At 41.1% G+C, this 20,550-nt stretch overlaps 1 protein-coding gene across 1 annotated transcript in view; it reads left to right on the top strand.

The window, feature by feature from the left end:
- LOC117072134 overlaps positions 1 to 18,032 on the top strand; it is a 38,134-nt gene extending 20,102 nt beyond the window's left edge. The window contains exons 2-3 of the mRNA XM_033192092.1: positions 16,215 to 17,006; positions 17,924 to 18,032. Coding sequence (XP_033047983.1) covers positions 16,215 to 17,006; positions 17,924 to 18,008 — 877 coding nt within the window. The 3' untranslated portion in view covers positions 18,009 to 18,032. The remainder of the gene's footprint in view (positions 1 to 16,214; positions 17,007 to 17,923) is intronic.
- The last annotated feature ends 2,518 nt before the right edge of the window (positions 18,033 to 20,550 follow it).

Raw genomic sequence — 20,550 nt, 5'->3', positions numbered from 1 at the left:
ACCTCCTTTACAGCTGTCTATAGTACCTGTATTATTTTCTTCGCTCTCATAGGATAACCTTGCTTCACAACTCTGATTATTATTAACAAAAATAACCCCTTCCTAATTAACTCAATTAAGCGCCTAACACTCAGCAGTATCTTTACTGGGTTCCTCATCACCAACAGTATTATTCCTGCTTCATCCCCCCAAACAACTATACCACGCCACTTAAAGCTCAAAGCCCTAGGTGTACCCACTTTAGGCCTCTTACTAGCAATGGAGCTTAATCTCATAACTAATAACCTCAAACTAAAGTACCCATTACAGACATTTAGCTTCTCCAATATACTAGGTTTTTATTCAGGCACAACTCACCGTTCAACCCCCAACTGAAGCCTGTTCACAAACCAAAATGTGGCTTCACTTCTACTAGACCTAATTTGACTAGAAAAGTCTATACCAAAGACCATCTCACAAATCCAAGTTTCAGCATCCATTACTGTGTCTACTCAAAAAGGCCCAATTAAACTCTATTTTCTCTTCTTTTTTATCCCATCCCTTCTAATGCTACTATTAATTATCTAATCTATTACCCCAAGTAATTTCAATTGCAATGTAAATACTAACAAATAATGATCAACTAGCAACTACCACTAATCAATACCCATAACTGTACAAGGCAGCCACACCCACAGAATCCTCACACAACAACCCCACCCCCTTACCCTCAAAAATTATCCAACTCTCTACCTATCCTCAAAGTCTTTGAGTAAAAATCATAAGGGCTGGGGAATTAAGGAGGGATCAGTTAATAATAATATTATTTGAGCACATAGGGAAACCCAAACCAGCCATCTAAGACAGATAGAGATGAATGCATATAGTTATACAATAAAACTTTCTCTAAAGAGAGTTACTAGGGGGAGAAAAATTTCAAGTCTCTGAAGAGAAGGTAATTATTCCAACTATTTCAATGAACTTGAGTTTCTCCTTGCTATAATGTTTCTGGAATATTTATGTGGTTGTAACCTTGACAGTGTGGTCATCTATTTATAATGTAGCAGCAAGGGTCTGGTACAAAATTCTAATACTCTAAAAGTACATCATTAAAATGCTTTATATAGAGTAAGAATTTACTCAAAAATTATCCAACTCTCTACACTTTAAAATCAATCGTGATCACCACCCCACTGTAGTCAACTATTCACCAAACCAACATCAACTCTATTAATAATCCTAATAATAAAGCCCCTCAAATGTCTATACTTGACCCTCGTGTTTCAAGGTATTCCTCAATAGCCATCGCCGCAGTATAACCTAAAACAGCCATCATATCACCCAAATACATCAAAAAGACTATTAACCCCATGAAAGCCCCACCAAAATTCGACACAGTACCACAACCCACAGCACCACTAATAATTAGTGGCCTCCATAAATAGGAGAAGGTTTAGAAGAAAAACCTACAAACTCTATAACCAAGAGAACACTTAATAAAAATAAGCATGTACCATTATTCCCACATGGACTATAACCATGACTAATGATATGAAAAACCATCGTTGTACTTCAACTATAAGAATACTAATGACCAATACATGCAAAAGACACCTGCTAATAAAAATTATTAACTATTCAGTCATTGATCTTCCCACAGCATCCAACATTTCTACATGATGAAACTTCGGCTCACTTCTTGGTGCCTGCCAAATTCTCCAGATCATCACAGGATTATTTTTGGCCATGCACTATTCATCAGACACCTCAACTGCTTTCTCTTCAGTCACTCATATCAGCTGAGATGTAAACTACGGATGAATGGTCCGCCATTTTCATGCTAATGGCGCTTCAGTATTTTTCACCTGCCTCTTTTTACACGTTGGCCGAGGGTTATACCACGGGTCATTTCTATTCCTAGAAACCTGAAATATTGGCATTATTCTCCTATTCACAACTATAGCAACAGCATTCATAGGTTACGTGCTCCCATGAGGCCAAATATCATTCTGAGGCGCTACAGTAATTACAAATCTACTATCAGCCATCCCATATATTGGAACTGACTTTGTACAATGAATCTGAGGCGAATTTTCTTTTGACAAAGCCACCCTTACACGATTTTTTTGCCTTCCATTTCATCTTACCTTTCGTCATTACAGCTCTAGCAACTGTTGACCTTTTATTCTTGCATGAAAGAGAATCTAACAACCCTTCAGGGATCTCATCAGACCCTGACAAAATCACTTCCCCCGCTCCACTATACAACCAAAGATGTTCTAGGTTTAATTTTTCTCCTCCTCCTTCTAATAATTCTAGTACTATTTTTGCTCGACTTCCTGAGCAACCCAGATAATTACACTTTAGCCAACCCCCTCAATACCCCATTCCACATTAAGCCAGAGTGGTACTTTTTGTTTGAATATGCAATCTTAGGATCTATCCCTAACAAATTAGGAGACATACTGGCCCTCGTATATTCCATTCTCATTCTAACAGTTATTCCATTACTTCACATGTCTAAACAACAAAGCACAGTAAGTCATTAAGTCAATGCCTACTCTGAATCCTAGTGGTTGACCTGCTTACACTCACATGAATCGGAGGGCAGTCAGTCAAATATCCTTTCATTGCCATTGGACAAATAGCATCTATCATGTAATTCTCTACCATTCTCACCCTTATACCACTCACTACCCTAATTGAAAATAAGTTTCTTAAATGAAAATGTCCTTGTAGTACAATTCAATAACTGGTCTTATAAACCAGAAATGGAGAATCCCCTCCCCAGGGTAACTCAGGGAGAAAGCATTCCTGCTTCACCGTCAACAGCTAAAGCTGAAATTCTAATTAAACTACTCCCTGAATTTTTTCACAGCATACACTTTAACTACTATATCAGTATTAACCAACTAGCACTAATTGATTAGTGGTATCTGAGAGATGTTTGTGGCTATGGCTGTGACACTGATAGCTGAGCTTCCCATGGATATGAGGAAACTCCCAATTATTGTCGCCAAGGAATCTGCAGCTTCTTGACACCACAGATGTATGGTATAATCCACCCATCTATCCATCCGTCTGTTCATCTGTTTATCCACTTGTCTACCCATCCACCCATCCACCCACCCCTCCATTCCTCCATCCCTCTCTATCCTTCCACCCACCCATCCATCCATCCAGTTAACATCTACCAGTAAGTACCTACTGTACATTAGACCTTGTGGAATTGCTGGAGACATAATGGAAAACATAATAGTCATCATCTTATCCTTAAGCTTATAGTACAGTGGTGAGGCAGTCAAATAAAAAGGCCATGGTCACACAATGTGATTTACATGCTAGGAGAGGTGAGCATAGGGGTTATGAAGAACATAGGTCTCCCTTGATAAGTCAATCCACTCAGTGCTCACTTTATCCAGTCCTCTTTCTACAGTTGACCTTCAGTTTTCTTTCTTTTTTCTCTCTCCCTTATAACCACTTTCCCTTATTGAATTAACTTTAAGATATACCCCTTTAGTGAGTAATCAGAATTTCAAATTCTTACTCTATATAAAGCATTTTAATGATGTACTTTTAGGGTATTAGAATTTTGTATCAGACCCTTGCTGCTATATTATAAATAGATGACCACACCGTCAAGGTTACAACCACATAAATATTCCAGAAACATTGTAGCAAGGAGAAACTCAAGTTCATTGAAAGAATTGGATTAATTACCTTCTCTTCAGAGACTTGAAATTTTTCTCCCCCTAGTAACTCTCTTTAGAGAAAGTTTTATTGTATAACTATATGCATTCATCTCTATCTGTCTTAGATGGCTGGTTTGGGTTTTCCTGCGTGCTCTTAGCAGTTCCGTGAAACTGTTTGCTATTGCATCTGCAGTTCTATTATGATTTGAGATATTTTGAAGGAAGAGTTAGTTTGTTGCTGACTGCATTATGTTGACAACATCCTCACCTGTGTCAATTTACTTCAGAGTTCCTTTTTTTTCTAAAACCACATTATCAATCTTTGTAATAATAGGTTTTTAGGTATTACAGATGCTTTTTCATAATTTATTTTATTTTGATTTACATAGTCTCCTAATTTAAAAGAAGACAATGGTATTCATACTTCAGGAAGACCTGGGCAAGTTCTGAGAGTTTGAGTCCTTTGAGTAGAACACTGAAGGACATATGCTACTTCTAGTTTGCTTTATAATTTATAAGCACTGACATTTTTATTTTATTTTTTAGAGACAGCATTTTGCCATGTTGCCCAGGCTGGTCTCGAACCCCTGAGCTCAAGTGATCTACCCACCTTGGCCTCCCAAAGTGCTGGGATTACAAGTGTGAACCACTGTGCCCAGCCCAAAATTTTTGAAATTTAAGAAAAGCTGTATAGATCTAAATATTTCTTTGAGAGACAGAGAGACAGGCAATTGAGTGCTAGTGATCTATATGATGAAACTAAAGTATTTTGTAATAAGTTCTGCAGTGAAGACCCCATTATAAAGTTTGAACAGGATATGTACATTTTATGGTTTGTTTCTAACCTAAATGTTACTTTGAAAAGTTATGGACAAGCCCAGTTGTTTTTGCCTCAGCAGAGCAGTTTCCTCAAATTGAAACTAATTAAGAAAAAACACCTAAAACTTTAATCACTCAAGAAATATTATCTAATTTGGTATTACTATCTACAGGAGTCAAATTATGTGAAAATCTTGCTTATAACTACATAATTAGTGATTTTATTGAAATTAAGACAAGAAAAAATAACATATGGAAAAAATATAAAATACACTGTGAATTAAATGTCTTTATTTACTGCTCTTCTCAACATCTCTGGACTATCAATGAACCACCCAGACATGCACAATAATAATTTAATTTTATCATGTTTGATATTTCACCAAATTTTACATTTTATACTTATCTTTTTTCTATTTTGTCATTAAGAAAGTTTTTCAAAGTAGGAGAAGAGAACATATTTTAATTATCTGTTTGTTGGCTTGATTTATAACTTTTATTATTTATTTATTTTCTGTAGAGACGGGGTTTCACCATGTTGGCCAGGCTGTTCTTGAACTCCTGGCCTCAAATTGTAGCAGGACGAGCTGTGGACAAAACCCCTCGGACACCGAGATAGTGAAGGGAGTGACTTTAATCAGCTGGTAGCATCACCAGGCTAGAGTCTTAAAATCCGAGCTCTTCAGGTGCTCAACTTCTGTCCCTTTTAAGGGCTCACAACTCTAAGGGGGTCCACATGAGAGGGTCGTTATCAATTAAGCAAGCCAGGGGGTACGTGACAGGGGCTGCCAGCACCGGTGGTCAGAGTGAAACAGAACAGAACGGGAGGTTTCACAATGTCCTTCCGTACAATGTCTGGAATATACAGATAACATCAGCTGCTAGATCAGGGGTTGAATTTTAACTACCAGGCTTAGGTCAGGCAGGCCCAGGCCTGGTTTCAGGTCTGGTTCTTAGGCACCAGGCTACCTACCTTTAGTTTCACTTCTCTTTCCTTTTCTGAGTATAAAACAATATAAAACAATATGAGAGGGTCTCTCTCTTCCCTCATTTCCCCCCTTTGAGACTCTCACTTTTTATTAGTGGGAGTTCTCACTCTTATTTTTGCTATTTATGTCTTCTTGTGCAATAGACTGATAGTGATTCATATAGTACACTTGTGCTGAAGCATTTTGGTGAACTAAGGTAGTGATGAGGGTTTTTATCATTTGAAGAAGTACAGGTTGCAAACAAGGGAACAGTAAGCAGTTTCCTATTACTATTATAACTCCTATTATAAGAGTTTTAAATCTTTCTAGTGCTAGGAACCAATTTCTAAACATGGCCTTAGGATCAAATCCACGCCACACTTGCAAGGGCACACGGGCCGGTTTTGTTATATCTGTTACTATGTCTTCAACTACTTGCCCCTTATCATCTATGTGTAGACAGCAATTAGTAAGGTTAAATTTTTCACAAACCCTTCCTTCAGCTGCTAGCAAGTAGCTGAGAGCTAGTCTATTTTGATAGATAGCATTCCTCATCTGAGTTTCTTGCTGGGCTAGAACAGTCAAGCCTTGACCGGTTTTATTAGTGATGATTTCTAAAACAGCTTGCAACCGTATGATCGGTTGCGCATGTAAACGGGGGTCTGGTATCCCCATAAGCCGTCTTGGGCCCAAGTAGCAGGCCTATAATATTGTATGATTCTCTTAGGAGGCTATTCATTATTTTTCAGTTTTTTTATAGCTATGCTTTTCTTTTTGCAGGAAGCATAGACAGGGAAGCTCAGAAGCTCACCTGTTTTTATGGGCAGTAGGAAGAAAGATGGTTTAATAGCGCCAATAACACAACTACCTATCCACTGGTCAGGCAGCTTAGAGTAGGTTCTATGTCCACATATCCAATATAGCCTCGTGGGTGCCATCTAGTCCTGGTGGGATTCTGGGTGGACTTAAATGGTCTGCAACTTTGGAAATTTACTGAATGGATTTTTATCTGTGTGGTTTGAACTCCACCATGTAACTGTTTTTGTACTAGGAAACTAAGTTATCCTACAGAATGAGTGAATTCTTTCCTTTTTCTAGCTATGCAATGTCGTCCAATAATTGAGACTTTTAGAACCTAGAAATGATCAGGGTGATTCTTTAGGGCCGGGAATTCATTAGGAACTGGGTCTGTAGGCACTAATTCTCGGGCTTCTTATGGCCATTGATCTCCTATTACAGTTCTTTCACAAACATAACATTTAGAGACTGGGCTACATACCTTGTATAGAATAGCATTATACAAACAAGTTTCTTTTAGAGTCCTGGTACACTTATAATAACCATAAAATAATAGGACTGTAGCAATCTTTTGTCCTACCTCAGTGACTTGATGTATATCCTGGGAACAGTCCTCAGTCTGAGGAAGGTCAGTTGAAGTCCTTACTGTACAAGTCCAAATTTTAAGGAAAATGAGTCCTGTGATGAGTTTCCTCATGCTTTGGTTGCTCCCATCTATGTACAGCTCCCAGTCTACTGATGTTTAAGGGTGGTCTTGGAGGTTGGGCCCACCAGAATAAACTGAGTCCAATACCTCTACACAGTTATGTTTAACTGGGCTCTCTGATACCAGGAGTAAGGTGGCGGGGTTTAGGGTGCTGCAAACTTCAATGGTTATGTGGGAATTTTCACAGAGAAAGCTTTGGTATCTAGTTAGTCTAGCATTCATTAGCTAATGATGTCCTTTGGTATTTATTAAAGTCACCACAGCATGGGGGGACTTTATGTTTAGGTTTTGCCTAATAGTAAGCTTGTCTGCTTCTTGTGCTAACAGGGACATTGCTGCCAGGGCCCTTAGACATGGGGGCAACCTTTGAAAACCCCATCTAGTTATTTTGAGAGATAGGCCACTGGTCTTGGCCAAGGCCCTATAGTCTGGGTTAAAACTCCAAATGCCTTTTTTTTTTTCTTTTTGACACATAGAGTGTAAAAAGTCTTGTCAGGTCAGGTAGCCCCAGGGCTGGGGCCAACCTGAGTTTTTCTTTTAACTCATGAAAAGCTTGTTGCTGTTGGTTGTAATAGATGTAGTTTATCTAATTTACATTTTTATTAACTGTCACCCACTAAAATCTTGACTTAAATCCTGTAGCTATTTGATTTCAAGATTTAAATTGATCTGGTATTCTTCATGGGACTCCAATTGCATCCAAATGAATGTGAGAGTCAAAAGACATATAAGGGGCTTCTCTCACTTTACGATGTCTTATTTTTCCTCCTTCTGGTTGATGAAATGCCAGGGTAAAAGGGATAGCCAATTGGACTAAGGTATAAGTGCCACTCCAGTTATTCGGCAGAGTGCCCAGTAAAGGTCCACCACAATACACCCACACATCCTCTTGGGGATGAACAAGGGCTGACTGATTGATAAGCTCTTGAAAATTCTTAAACTCATCACATCCCTTCAGGTCTCCAAGGAATGCTAAGTTTACTCCCTGTCGTGAGAGACATGAAGTGAACTTAGTGTTGGGATACGGAGGCTGGATGGCCCTTGGGGGTTGACCTGCAGGGTGCCGGACTTTGGGATATAGCAGAGAGAGCCTGGCATGACTTATTACTCCAGGCTGTAGAATCCTGGAAAAGAGCTACTATGCAGCCCATGCCTGGTTGACTGGAGGACCACCTTAGTGGAAGGGGGACAACCAGGGCCTCTGGCCTGCCATGTGCACGAGCATAACAATTGCTTTTGTTTAACGTGCAGATGGAATATTTGATCCATTTCAACCAGGCATTTGCATCTTGGTATGCTGTCTTAATTGCCAAAATTTGTTTTAAGTTTTTAACTTTTATGATCTTCTAGTAAAATGAATGTTTCTTTTAGCACCTGTTTTCATTAGTTTTTAAACCAAAGAAAGCCAAATACCATTTTACATTTAACAATGCTTTTTGTATGATTTTTATACTAGATAAGCTAAATGTTATCTTTATATTAGTGTGTTATTAATGTTAAACTTAATTTTAATAAAGCCTTGTAGACATATTTATCTAATTTTTAATGTTTGACCATAAGGTAAGATTTTATAGACTCTTTTTAACATTTTATAATTTTTGTTAAAGAGCAGGTTGGTGCTTTAAGAAAAACCTGTTGCATTTTTACTTTAATGTCCAGTTCACAGAAAAATTGGATGATACCTTTTTAACTTTAGCTAATATGTTTACACACAGAATTTTCTTTACAATTAATGTTTTAAAACTTGCTGAAACTTTCAAAACAAAATTTTTAAAAAACTTTTAATGTAGGTAAAAATCTACATTCTTATGCCTCCTTATAATCCTTTTACCAAAGGTGTATTTTACTTTCCTTATACACCTTGCACATAAACTGTTTCTTCAATAGTACTCCTCCACTGTCAGCAAATGTGGACTCCATGTTTTCCCCTGCTGCTCCAAATCACAACCTCCCTCAACTCCTGTGCCCGTTGCTGCTCCTCCTGCTTGGCTGCTCTTTCTACTTTCTTTCTTCCTTCTCCGAGGCTTCACCTACACTTAGTGTGGGTATCATCAGGCAAACCAGGCAAGTGCTGTGAGCTGAGCCATCACAGGCAGAGGACTCCTAACAGGAAAAGTCAGGACTTTTCTCTTTTCAGTTCAAAATGCTCCTCATTTCACTCAGAGCAAAAGCCAAAGTCCTTTCAGGCCCTGTGAGGCCCCACAGGACTTCATTCCCCTCTTTACCTCATTCTCCACGGCTCTCTCTCTCTTGCTCACTCTGATTCTGGCACATTAGCCTCCCTGTCACTCCTTGCCCAAGCCAGCCATGCTCCCAGCCGAGGGCCTTTGCGCTCACTGTCCCTTCTGCCTGGAACGCTCTTCCTCTTGGTACCACATGACTCACAGTCTCACCTCTTTCAAGTCTGCTCAAATGCAGCACTTCCACAGTGAAACCTCTGGCCACCCTATTTGTTACTGCAATCCACTCTATCCCCCTTCTGTCCTCCTCTTCCCTACTTTATTTTTCTCCCCAGCAGGAATTTTCATCTCTTTCATGCACTGATGAATCCCCAACACCTTCATCAGTGTTGGACAAATAGTCAGTGGACATTAATAGCTCAGGAGTGAATTCTTTGTATCTTTTAGAATCATGGGATCTTCACATGGGCTAAGCTATTTTCACCAGGATTTGGTCTCTGAGGTCTTTTTAGTATCACTATATTGCTGGGTTTTACATCTGTTTGAGGTAACAGATTGTTAAGGATCCCTCCTGGGCCAGGAAGCTGAAGGTATAATATGGAGAAGTCCCCAGTGTGAAGGAGCATGAGGGGCAGTCACACTGGGCCAGGGAGAAGTTGAGACATAGCAACCACTTCCAGGAGACTTGGATTAGTCTACATGAGAGCTTCAAGAAGTCTCTGTTCTACCTACCCCAAAGTCAGCCCCAATCTAGGCACCAAGTCCCATATGCTAATACTGGTATCTCCCATAGGAGAGCCCCATAGCTTCATCAACAGGAACAGCTCACCCAATTTCCCTGAGGGTGGGAGGCCTTGATATAGACAGTCATCAGAATGGAGTCATCTTAGCATCTGCACCTTAAAGAGCAGTCTACCTAACTAGGGGTGCAGTGGTTGAAACTCAAAGACCTAGACTAGCCACCCACTCCCTTCTTTATGCTCAGACCTGGGGGCAGGATATTTTTCCTGGTCTACTGTTCTACAACCTGGGGGTGGAGGTGGGGGTCATCTGAGTAGAAACGGCAGGGGGCATGGCAGATGCTTTTCTCTGTGTCATTCTCCCAGGCCTGGCAGAGCAATCTCTCGACACAGTTGCAGGAAGCATGAATTGCTGAGCCAGGTCTGACCTGGCTGCCCTCAGGAAGCCCTCTGACAGGGACCCGTCCGCTAAGCTGGCAACACGTGGTGCACCTGGCATTGTTCTTTTGCGATTCTACTTCTTGACTTCAAAAAGCATGTTTTAAGATTGGTTAAACCCAGTATCCAGTGTCTGGATGATTGTAAGGGACTCAGTGGGGACAGCTCCTTTTCCTGTTTAGTTTTTTAAAACCCTGGCCTCTGAAAAATCTTCACTCTCTGTGTGTGTGCACTTAGCAAGCCTCCCAGTCCTTTGCCATCTTTATCAATCAAAAGTCTCTGGTACACTACACGTGAGATTATTACTGTTGGCCCAAGAAAGACCTTCCTAACCAGAGTCACCTGACTCAAGCCCCATGGGCCATTTCCCTGACATAAGATTCCAAGGTAGGGGTCTACTAACATTTCACTAATACTTCTCAGTTTGTGCTTATAGCTAAGAGAAAAAAAGTTTTAATAATTTCAACTATTAATCAAAAAGAATAAAAAGATAGCAATATGGATTCATATACATTAATATAGATATGAGCCATGAGACCTACCTGGGAAGGGGAACATTTCTAACATCATTTCGTTCCAGGACCTGACACCTGGAATTTTGTCTTTCTGATTTTTTTTTTCTTTTCTTTCTTTCTCTTTCTCTCTCTGATTTTCTGTCTCTCATGAAGTTTTTTTGTGATGGCTTTGCTAATGACATTTTATTGTTATTTTTATAAAGCAGAGGAATGTTTGTTTGCTAGTATTACTTGCCTATTACAAGTCCATTCAAATATATAGATACAATATTTTCTAAAATATTCTTAGATTGTGTATATGTAAATTTTCTTTATGAATTTCTACTAAGGTTCATTGCTTCCTAACATTGTGCCTGTTGGTATAATCCAGTAGAGCAGGTGATATTTTTCTTTTATTAGTGCAGAAAACATAACCAAAGTTATAATTAAAGCAGTTGGTTGAACAGTAAATGAAATATATCACATAACAACCTCATACTTAGATATTACTAATTGTAATTCAACATAATTAACACTTTCCAAATTATCCATTATTATTTATTTGGACCAAAAAAAAGCATGCTCTGAGGCTCTTTGCTGTCTGCCTAGGCATTTAGTGTCAATGATAAAATGATGCCAAATTCTATAGTAATAAATATATATATGTATGTATATATGTATACACATACACACATTTAATTTCCTTTGACAGATTTTCTCCCTGTATGAGGCAAATGTTCCAACTTATCAATTAAAACCTGTTAGTGAAACTGCTCATGAAGTATGCGTAATGCTCTGAGGTTTAATAATGCACCCAGAATAAGTAGTTTCTGGGAAGCTGCATGGCTGCTGGAGCATAACTATTACTACAAGGTTGTTATTATTTGATTAGCTCACTACAGAGGAGAGGAGTCTTCTGAGATTTTGCCATGGATCACTGTATGCATTTAATAGCTTCTCTCCTTAGTTACAGGAGTAAACCAGCAGTAAACTCCAGAGGCTCAACTCAGGGAAGTTGCTATCTTACGCTCTTAGGAAGCATACCAGGTGTGATTAACCCCTTCTGAGCTGGTTAAAAGCAAATCTTCACAGCCTAATTTAGAAAAAGAATTTTTCCCCCACTTATTGATGATCTCAGAAACAACTCTTAAATATGCAAAATAACTATAATTAGTTTCTTGAATAGTTAGAAAACTGGTTAATAAGTCACTTTTAGTGACAGGTCTCTGACATTACAAGCAATCCCTCTCTTACTGTATTTTGCTTTAGACCCAGACCTAGATGCACCTGAAATGCCAAGGAAGAGGAACCACTGGATGACTGAGGAAGGCATGAAGAAAGATGCATCTTTAAACTAGACCTTCAGGATGGAATAGAGTTTTTAAGAAATAACACTTACACTGACTTGCTTTAATTATATAAAGCAACCATAGAACATTTGAAAAATGTCGATAAGAATAAAGATGTAAAGATTCAAGGATTTAAACTCTTTGGTAACTGTCTTTATAAATAATATTGTAATAAACATCCTTGTGCATAAATTTTGAGTGTCTCTAGAGATAAATTCTGATTGATCAGAATCAGAGATAAATTCTAAATTTCTTAGGATAAATTCTGAGAGCTGAAATTTTTGGGTCTAACACTTCTGAAACTTTATTGCTAAATTACCCTCCAAAGGGGTCTTACTAATTTGTCTGCATATGTGCCACCTATGAATCTCCAAAGTCTCTGTATGATCAGACAGAAGTGGGGAGAGATTAGTGTTGCTCTTTAAATAGTCCCACTGAAAGCCATGTTCAGATATACAATGCTATAGTTTCTCCAGCCTCTTATAGAGCAACTATTTGGGAATTTTTAATAGTCTAATTATGTGCCACACAAGAACTCCTTTTTTACATTGCTATTAACCTCTGGGATTCTTTTTCTTGTTCTTGATGGTGGTGTTAGTTTTACTTAATTTTGCCAAAACTTTGGTCAAAACTTATTCAACACCCACTAGCAAGGCTATTAAGAAAAAATACAGATAATAACAAGCATTGCTGAGAATGTGGAAAAATTGGAGCCCTCACACATTGCCTATGGGAATGTAACATGATACCACTACTTTGGAAAACAGTTTAGTGGTTCCTCAAAAAGTTAAACTTAGAGTTCGCATATGACCCAGCAAGTCTGCTCCTAGATATATACCCAAGAGAACTGAGGATTCAAAACATGTCCACACAAAAACGTGTGCACAAATGTTCATAACAGCATTATTCATAATAGCCACAAAGTAAAAACAACTCAATGACCATCAACTGATGAACTGATAAAAAAAAGTATGGTACATCCATACTTTATTTGGTACAAAAAAGAATAAAATACTTTGTTACCTGGTACAAAAAAGAGTAAAATACTAAGCCAGGCATGGTCATCCCAGCACTTTGGGAGTCTGGGCAGAGGGGTCACTTGAGGTCAGGAGTTCCAGATGAGCCTGGTCAACATGGCAAAATCCTGTCTCTACTAAAACTACAAAAATTAGCCGGGCATGGTGGTGGTTTGCACCTGTAATCTCAGCTACTTGGGAGGCTGAGGCACGAGAATCACTTGAACCTGGGAGGCAGAGATTGCAGTGAGCTAAGATCACGCCACTGCACTCCAGCCTGGGCGACCAAAAAAAAAAAAAAATTCTGACACATGCTACAACATGGATGAATCTCAAAAACATTATGCTAAGTGAAAGAATTCAGTCACAAAAGGCCACACACATGGCATGACTCCTTTTATATGAGATGTCAAGAAAAGGCAAATCCATTAAAACAGAAAGTAGACTCATGGTTACCAGGGGATGGAAGGAAGAGAAAAAAAAGGCGTGGTTGCTAATGGGTATGGGGTTTCTTTTGGGGATGATGAAAATATTCTAGAGTTAGATAATAATGATGTTTGTATGACTCTATGACCATACTAAAAGCCACTGAATTGCACACTTAAACATCCTTATTCTGGCCAGGCATAGTGGCTCATGCCTGTAATCCCAGCACTTTGGGAGGCCGAGGCAGGCAGATCACCTGAGATCAGGAGTTTAAGACCAGACTGACCAACACAGTGAAACCCCATCTCTACTAAAAACACAAAATTAGCTGGGCATGGTGGCACATGCCTGTAATCCCAGCTATTCGAGAGGCTGAGGCAGGAGAATCGCTTGAACCCAGGAGGCAGAGGTTGCAGTGAGCCAAGATCGCTCCATTGCACTCTAGCCTGGGCAACAAGAGTGAAACTCAGTCTCAAAAAAATAAAATAAAATAAAATTCGTATTCTACAGAAATGAAAACATGTCCACATAGAGACATGCATGTGAATGTTTATAGCAGCAACCTAAATGCCCATCAGCAGGTGAATGGGTAAACAAAATGTACATACCTTATGAAATACTATTCAACAATAAAACAAAGTACTGATACATACTATAACACCTTGAAAACATAATGCAAAGTGGAAGAAGCCACATATTGTATGATCCCATTCATACGAAATATCTAGAAAAGGTAAATTTATAAAGATGGAATAGGATCAGTGGTTGCCTAAAGCTGGAGGATGGGAGTGCGGATTAACTGTAAATGGACTCCAGGGAGCTTTATGCGGTGATGGAAACATCCTGAGACTGGATTTCAATGATGACTGTACAACTCTACATTCATAAGAGTCATTGATTGGTACATGTACAATGGGCAAATTTTATGGTATAGAAATTAGACTTCAATTAAGTTGGTAAGAATGAAAACCTTATTAATAGACTTGGCTATGAATGTCCCTTAGACATTCCCACAGTTCCTTGCTGTAAGGAGGAACATTCTCTACATGTCATAGGGTCCACCTCTGAGTGGATGAGTTACATAAATGTTTTGAGGAATGGCAGCCTCAGAGCCTACCTCAAGAAACGGGTTTAAAGGGAACAGCCCTCATTGGGATGTCTCACTGCCAGTGTATTTCTGAAGCAGTCAGATCCCTGCGTTGTGACATCTGGTATGTGACTCTTCTCTGTACACACTCTGCAGGATCTGGAAAGCTTATGAGTGGAGGAGGCAACAAAACTAGAGGAACCTCAAGACAATTCCCAGGTCATAGAAACCAAGCCATCCCTCCCTCCCTTTCATAAGAGAAGTTTCTCCTAGTTAAATAAGATTATACAAAATGAACACACATTTCATTTATAAAGCCCATTTGGCCATCCCAATATAGATAAGATGATAGTGATAATGGTGTAATTCAGCACTACCAGGAAAGAACACCGCTCCCACCTCACTCCACCCCATATATACATACACACACGTATACACACCTATACACGTGTACCTCTTTTGTCTCAGTAATGACTGAAATTCTTCTAACTATGGGCAATATGGTATGGAGGGTATGATCGAGTGCTCTCATGCCAGATGACTGAGTTTGAATTCTGGCTTTAATGCCTACTAGCTTTGTGGCCTTGGGCAAGGTGTAACCTCTCTGTGCCTCAGTCTCCTCATCTGTAAAATGGGGATGGCATACGATTTTTGTCCTAAATAGATTACTGCTTGTAAAGTGCTTAATATATTGCCAGTCACATAGTAAGTGCTGCATATGTATCAACCACATTCAGGTCCTGGTTCCAGCAGGTACCCGTCTTGGGTCCTTGGGGAGTCATTTCATTTTTCTGGACCTCAACCTGGTCACATGTAAAATGATGATAATAACCCTGCACTGCTTGCTTCGTGAAGGACTCGTAAAATAATACGTGGACAGTGCCTTCAAAAGCAGCAACCCCATGTAAATGACCAGCTTGTTTCTTATCCTAGGTCTATGTAGATGGCTTGGGAGCACAGTGGTTCTCACACTTGTCAAGAAATCAGACTATTTTCTCCTTTGTGGAGCAAACGGCTTCTACTTCAAGTCTTGGCTTAGAGGTCACTTCTGTAGGAAAACTTCCCTGATCCCCCCTACTCTGGATAACTGTGTTAGGTGCCCCTTTGACACCCTCCCTAGCACACCATACCCACCCTATCATTGCAGTTATGTATGTATTGTCAGTATTTGCTTACTTGTCTAATTTTGAGATCCTTGAAGACAAGAATAACTGTGTCTGGGGTCACCTCTATGTCCTTAGCACTTATTTCAATGTCTAGCACATGCTCAAGAGATATCTGCTTAATAAACTCCAGATTCAAAGAGCCCACTCCCATTGGATATATTCACTCCAATGATATTTCAGAGGCTTCTCATTCTTACTATCTTCAATTGGAACTGGTTCTAACCGGTTATCTAGCTTACCTAACTTATTACTTATTTAACTTAGCTGATTTAACTTTCTAATTTATTTCCTGTTGTTCTCGTTGCTCCCACTCACTTTGTTCTGTGCTGTTCTCCCAATCCACGCGGCTGCCTCAGAACCACCGGGCACGCGTCCGCCTCAGAACCACCGGGCACGCGGCTGCCTCAGAAACACCGGGCACGCGTCCGCCTCAGAAACACCGGGCACGCGGCTGCCTCAGAAACACCGGGCACGCGTCCGCCTCAGAAACACCGGGCACGCGGCTGCCTCAGAAACACCGGGCACGCGTCCGCCTCAGAAACACCGGGCACGCGTCCGCCTCAGAACCACCGGGCACGCGGCTGCCTCAGAAACACCGGGCACGCGTCCGCCTCAGAACCACCGGGCACGCGGCTGCCTCAGAAACACCGGGCACGCGTCCGCCTCAGAACCACCGGGCACGCGGCTGCCTCAGAAACACGGGCACGCGTCCGCCTCAGAAACACCGGGCACGCGTCCGCCTCAGAAACACCGGGCACGCGGCTGCCTCAGAAACACCGGGCACGCGTCCGCCTCAGAAACACCGGGCACGCGGCTGCCTCAGAAACACCGGGCACGCGGCTGCCTCAGAAACACCGGGCACGCGGCTGCCTCAGAAACACCGGGCACGTGGCTGCCTCAGAGCCACCGGCCACGCGTCTGCCTGAGAAACACCGGGCACGCGTCCGCCTCAGAACCATCGGGCACGCGTCCGCCTCAGAAATACGGGGCACGCGGCTGCCTCAGAACCACCGGGTAGGCGTCCGCCTCAGAAACACCGGGCAAGCGTCTACCTTGGAACCACCAGGCACGCGCTGTCTCAGCACCAGCAGCCATATTTCTACTTCAGAACCTTTGCATTTGCTGTTCCCTCGTCCTGGAACACTATTGTATGTCCACATGGCTTTCTTCCTCATCTCCTTCAGGGATTTGCTCAAATATTCTGTTTTAGTGAGGCTTCCCCTGAATATCTTTTAAAAAATAACAATCACTCTCCCTCAGGCCTTCCTGATCCTCTCTTCCAATCTTATTTTTCTTCATTGCAATTTTTTTTTTTCTGAGACAGGGTCTGTCTCTGTCGCCAAGGCTGGAGAGCGGTGGCACAATCACAGCTCACTGCAGCTTCAACTTTCTGGGCTCAAGTGATCCTCCTCTCAACCTCCCAAGTAGCTGGGTTCACAGACACGTGCATCATACCTGGTTATCTTTTATTTTTGTTTTTATTTTTGTATAGAAGAGGTGTCACCATGTTGCCCAGGCTGGTCACAAACTCCTGGCCCCAAGTAATACGCCCACCTTGGCCTTCCAAAATGCTGGGGTCACATGTGTGAGCCACCGTGCCCAGCTCCTCCGCCCTTTACCACCCTCACATACTGTGTAGCTATTTACCTGTTATCTGTCTCCCCTCACTAACTTGTAAGCTCCATAAGAGCAGGGATTTTTGTCAGTTTTGTTGGCTGCTTTAGAATAGTGCCTGGCACATAATAGGCATTCGGTAAATATTGCTTGAATGAATAAATCTTGTTTGAATGAATAAATATTGTTTGAATATTAAATATTGTTTGAATGAATAAATCTTAAACAGAGTGTGTGATATAAAATGTAAGATTTCCTTTATGACTTGAGGTCATGTACATCTAGCTGGGCGTTCTTCCTGACCACCCATCCTTCTATTCTCATCCAAGCAGAGTTCCTCACTTTCTCCTCTTTATTACTCCTGTTCCTTACACATGCTTTTATAGTTAGACCCATCACACTGAATTATAATTTATTTATAAACCTGTTTGCTTTTCTCCCCTTGCTGTAGGCTCCTTGGGGTAGTAACTGCATTTAAACTATTTCTAAATCTTCAGTATCCTGAACAGCATCTGGAACTTTGCAGGCACCAGTGAAATATCAGCTGGAACGCATTACCCATACCTGAAAGACTAGGTGCAGATACAGTGACCGATTTTGTTTGTTGTTCTGTTGTGTGCAGTTATGTCCTTGATATAGTTTGGATACTTGTCTCCGCCCAAATCTTATGTCGAAATACAATCCCCAATGTTGGAGGTGGCAGCTGGTGGGAGGGTGATTAGATCATGAGCATAGATTTCTCATGAATGCTTTAATGCCATCCCCTTCGTGCTGTTCTTGCAATAGTGACTGAGTTCTCGTGAGATCTGGTTGTTTAAACGTGTGTGGCACCTCCTCACCTCTCTCTTGCTCCTGCTCCCTCTTCATCTTCTGCCATGATTGTGAGATGCTGGCGCTATGCTTCCTGTACAGCCTGCGGAACTGTAAGCCAATTAAACCTCTTTTCTTAGAAATTATCCAGCCTCGGGTATTTCTTTATAGCAATGCAAGAATGGCATAATGCAATTCCCATCCCTTTCCCTCAGATTACTGAATCCTAAGATCAGAGAATGTCTGCTTGGCATGTGGAAGTCCTCAGGAAGAATGAGAAACTGTTGGTCCATCTCCGCCACCTTCAGCTCCCTCTACATGGGATAAGCTTCTAGCATCCCACCTCTGAGAGCAAAGAGCCAAGGTGGCAGCTCCTTGACCCTCCAATTTGCCTCCTCCTTCTCTGCTCACATTACCCCCAGCTCCATCCAACACTGCTGACAGGACTGGTTGGTCCCCTGCCTGCTTCCCTTCTTTCTTTCTTTCTTAATGTAAAATCTTCAGTGCTCTGCCCTAAGCCCCTTTCATTTCTCATATGATCTTCCTTTGATGGTCTTTTTTTTTTTTTTCTTTTTTTGAGATGGAGTCTTGCCCTGTTACCTAGGCTGGAGCGCAGTGGCACAATCTCGGCTCACTGCAACCTCTGCCTCCTGGGTTCAAGCGATTCTCCTGCCTCAGCCTCCCGAGTAGCTGGGATTACAGGTGTGCGCCTGCATGCCCAGCTAATTTTTGTATTTTTAGTAGACGGGGTTTCGCCATGTTGGCAAAACTGGTTTCGAACTCTTGACATCAGGTGATCCGCCCACTTAGGCCTCCCAAAGTGCTGGGATTACAGGAGTGAGCCACCGTGCCTGGCCCTTTGATGGTCTTATCTATTCCTGTTCTACCTGTGACAATGCCATAAAACCTAGGATCTTAGGACTATTGAGTATGACGTACCCTCTTGACAACCTGAACTTTGGTTTCTCAACCCTATCATTGGCAAATGACCTTCACCATTTCCACCCTATCAGTTTACTGCATGTATTATTTATTTACTATTTTAAAAAATCAGTATGCTTTCCCACTTCACTTAGCCAAAGAAATAGTGTCAGCAAAATGAAGAGTTTGTTGGACAATCATTTTTTTTTAGAGAGAGAGTCTTGCTCTCTTGCCCAGGCTGGAGTACAGTGGCACAATCATGGCTCACTGCAGCCTTGACTTCTTGGACTCAAGCAATCTTCCTGCCTCAGCCTTCCAAGTAGCTGAAACTACAGACATGAGCCACCACACCTAGCTAATTTTTAAATTTTTAGCAGAGGTGAGGTCTTGCTATGTTGCCCAGGCTGATCTCAAACCCCTGGCCTCAAGTGATCCTCTCATCTCAGCCCCCCAAAGTGCTGGGATTATAGATGTGAGCCACTATGACAGGCCTCGGCAATCTTTTTTTCTAAAACACATCAACGTAAATACAAGTGGTAAAACATATTTTGAAGTTTCCATGTGTACCACCTAAAATCATATTGCAGACCACACTGTGAGAGACTTGGGTTCAGCACTGCATCTTCACCTTGTAGAAGGGGAAACTGAGAACCAAAGAGGCTAAATGATGCAACTGAAGCCACATTTCCAGTTAGCAGTAGAGCTTTGAGCATGACTTGTACGTCACCTTACCTTGAGTCCTGTGATCTCTCCAGAGCCCAGGACTAGTTTTCCTAATTTCTGTGCTTGCTGTCACTTTTCCATAAATACTGTAGTAGTATATCAGATTCAGCCTGATATGGTTTGGCTCTGTTCCCCTACCCAAATCCCATTTCAAATTGTAATCCCCATGTGTCAAGGAAGGGACCTGTAATCCCCTCTGTCGAGTGAGGGAAATGACTGGATTATGAGGGCGGTTTCCCCCATGCTGTTTTCATAATAGTGAGTGAATTTCACAAGATTGGATGGTTTTATAAATGGCGATTTTTCCTGCGCTCTCACATGCTTGCTTTTCTCTTGCCTGCTGTCATGTAAGATATGCCTGCTTCCCCTTCTGCCATGATTCTAAGTTTCCTGAGGCTTCACCAACCATGCAGAACTGTGAGTCAATTAAACTTCTTTTATTTGTAAATTACCCAGTCTTGGGCAGTTCTTTATAGTAGTGTGAAAATGGACTAATACATAGTCCTTATGGAATTCATCTTTCCTCTCTCAAAATCTGTTCCTCTTCCTGACTTCCATCTTCCCATTATACCTATTTTCTACTCAGACTCCAAGCATCCCTGATTCTCTCACTCCCATATCCAA

The sequence above is a fragment of the Trachypithecus francoisi genome, unplaced genomic scaffold, assembly GCF_009764315.1.
Source record: "Trachypithecus francoisi isolate TF-2019V2 unplaced genomic scaffold, Tfra_2.0 Lachesis_group4, whole genome shotgun sequence".
In the NCBI taxonomy this organism is placed as follows: domain Eukaryota; kingdom Metazoa; phylum Chordata; class Mammalia; order Primates; family Cercopithecidae; genus Trachypithecus; species Trachypithecus francoisi.
The sequence above is the reverse complement of the archived record's forward strand: the minus strand, read 5'-3'. Positions and strand labels throughout refer to the sequence as shown.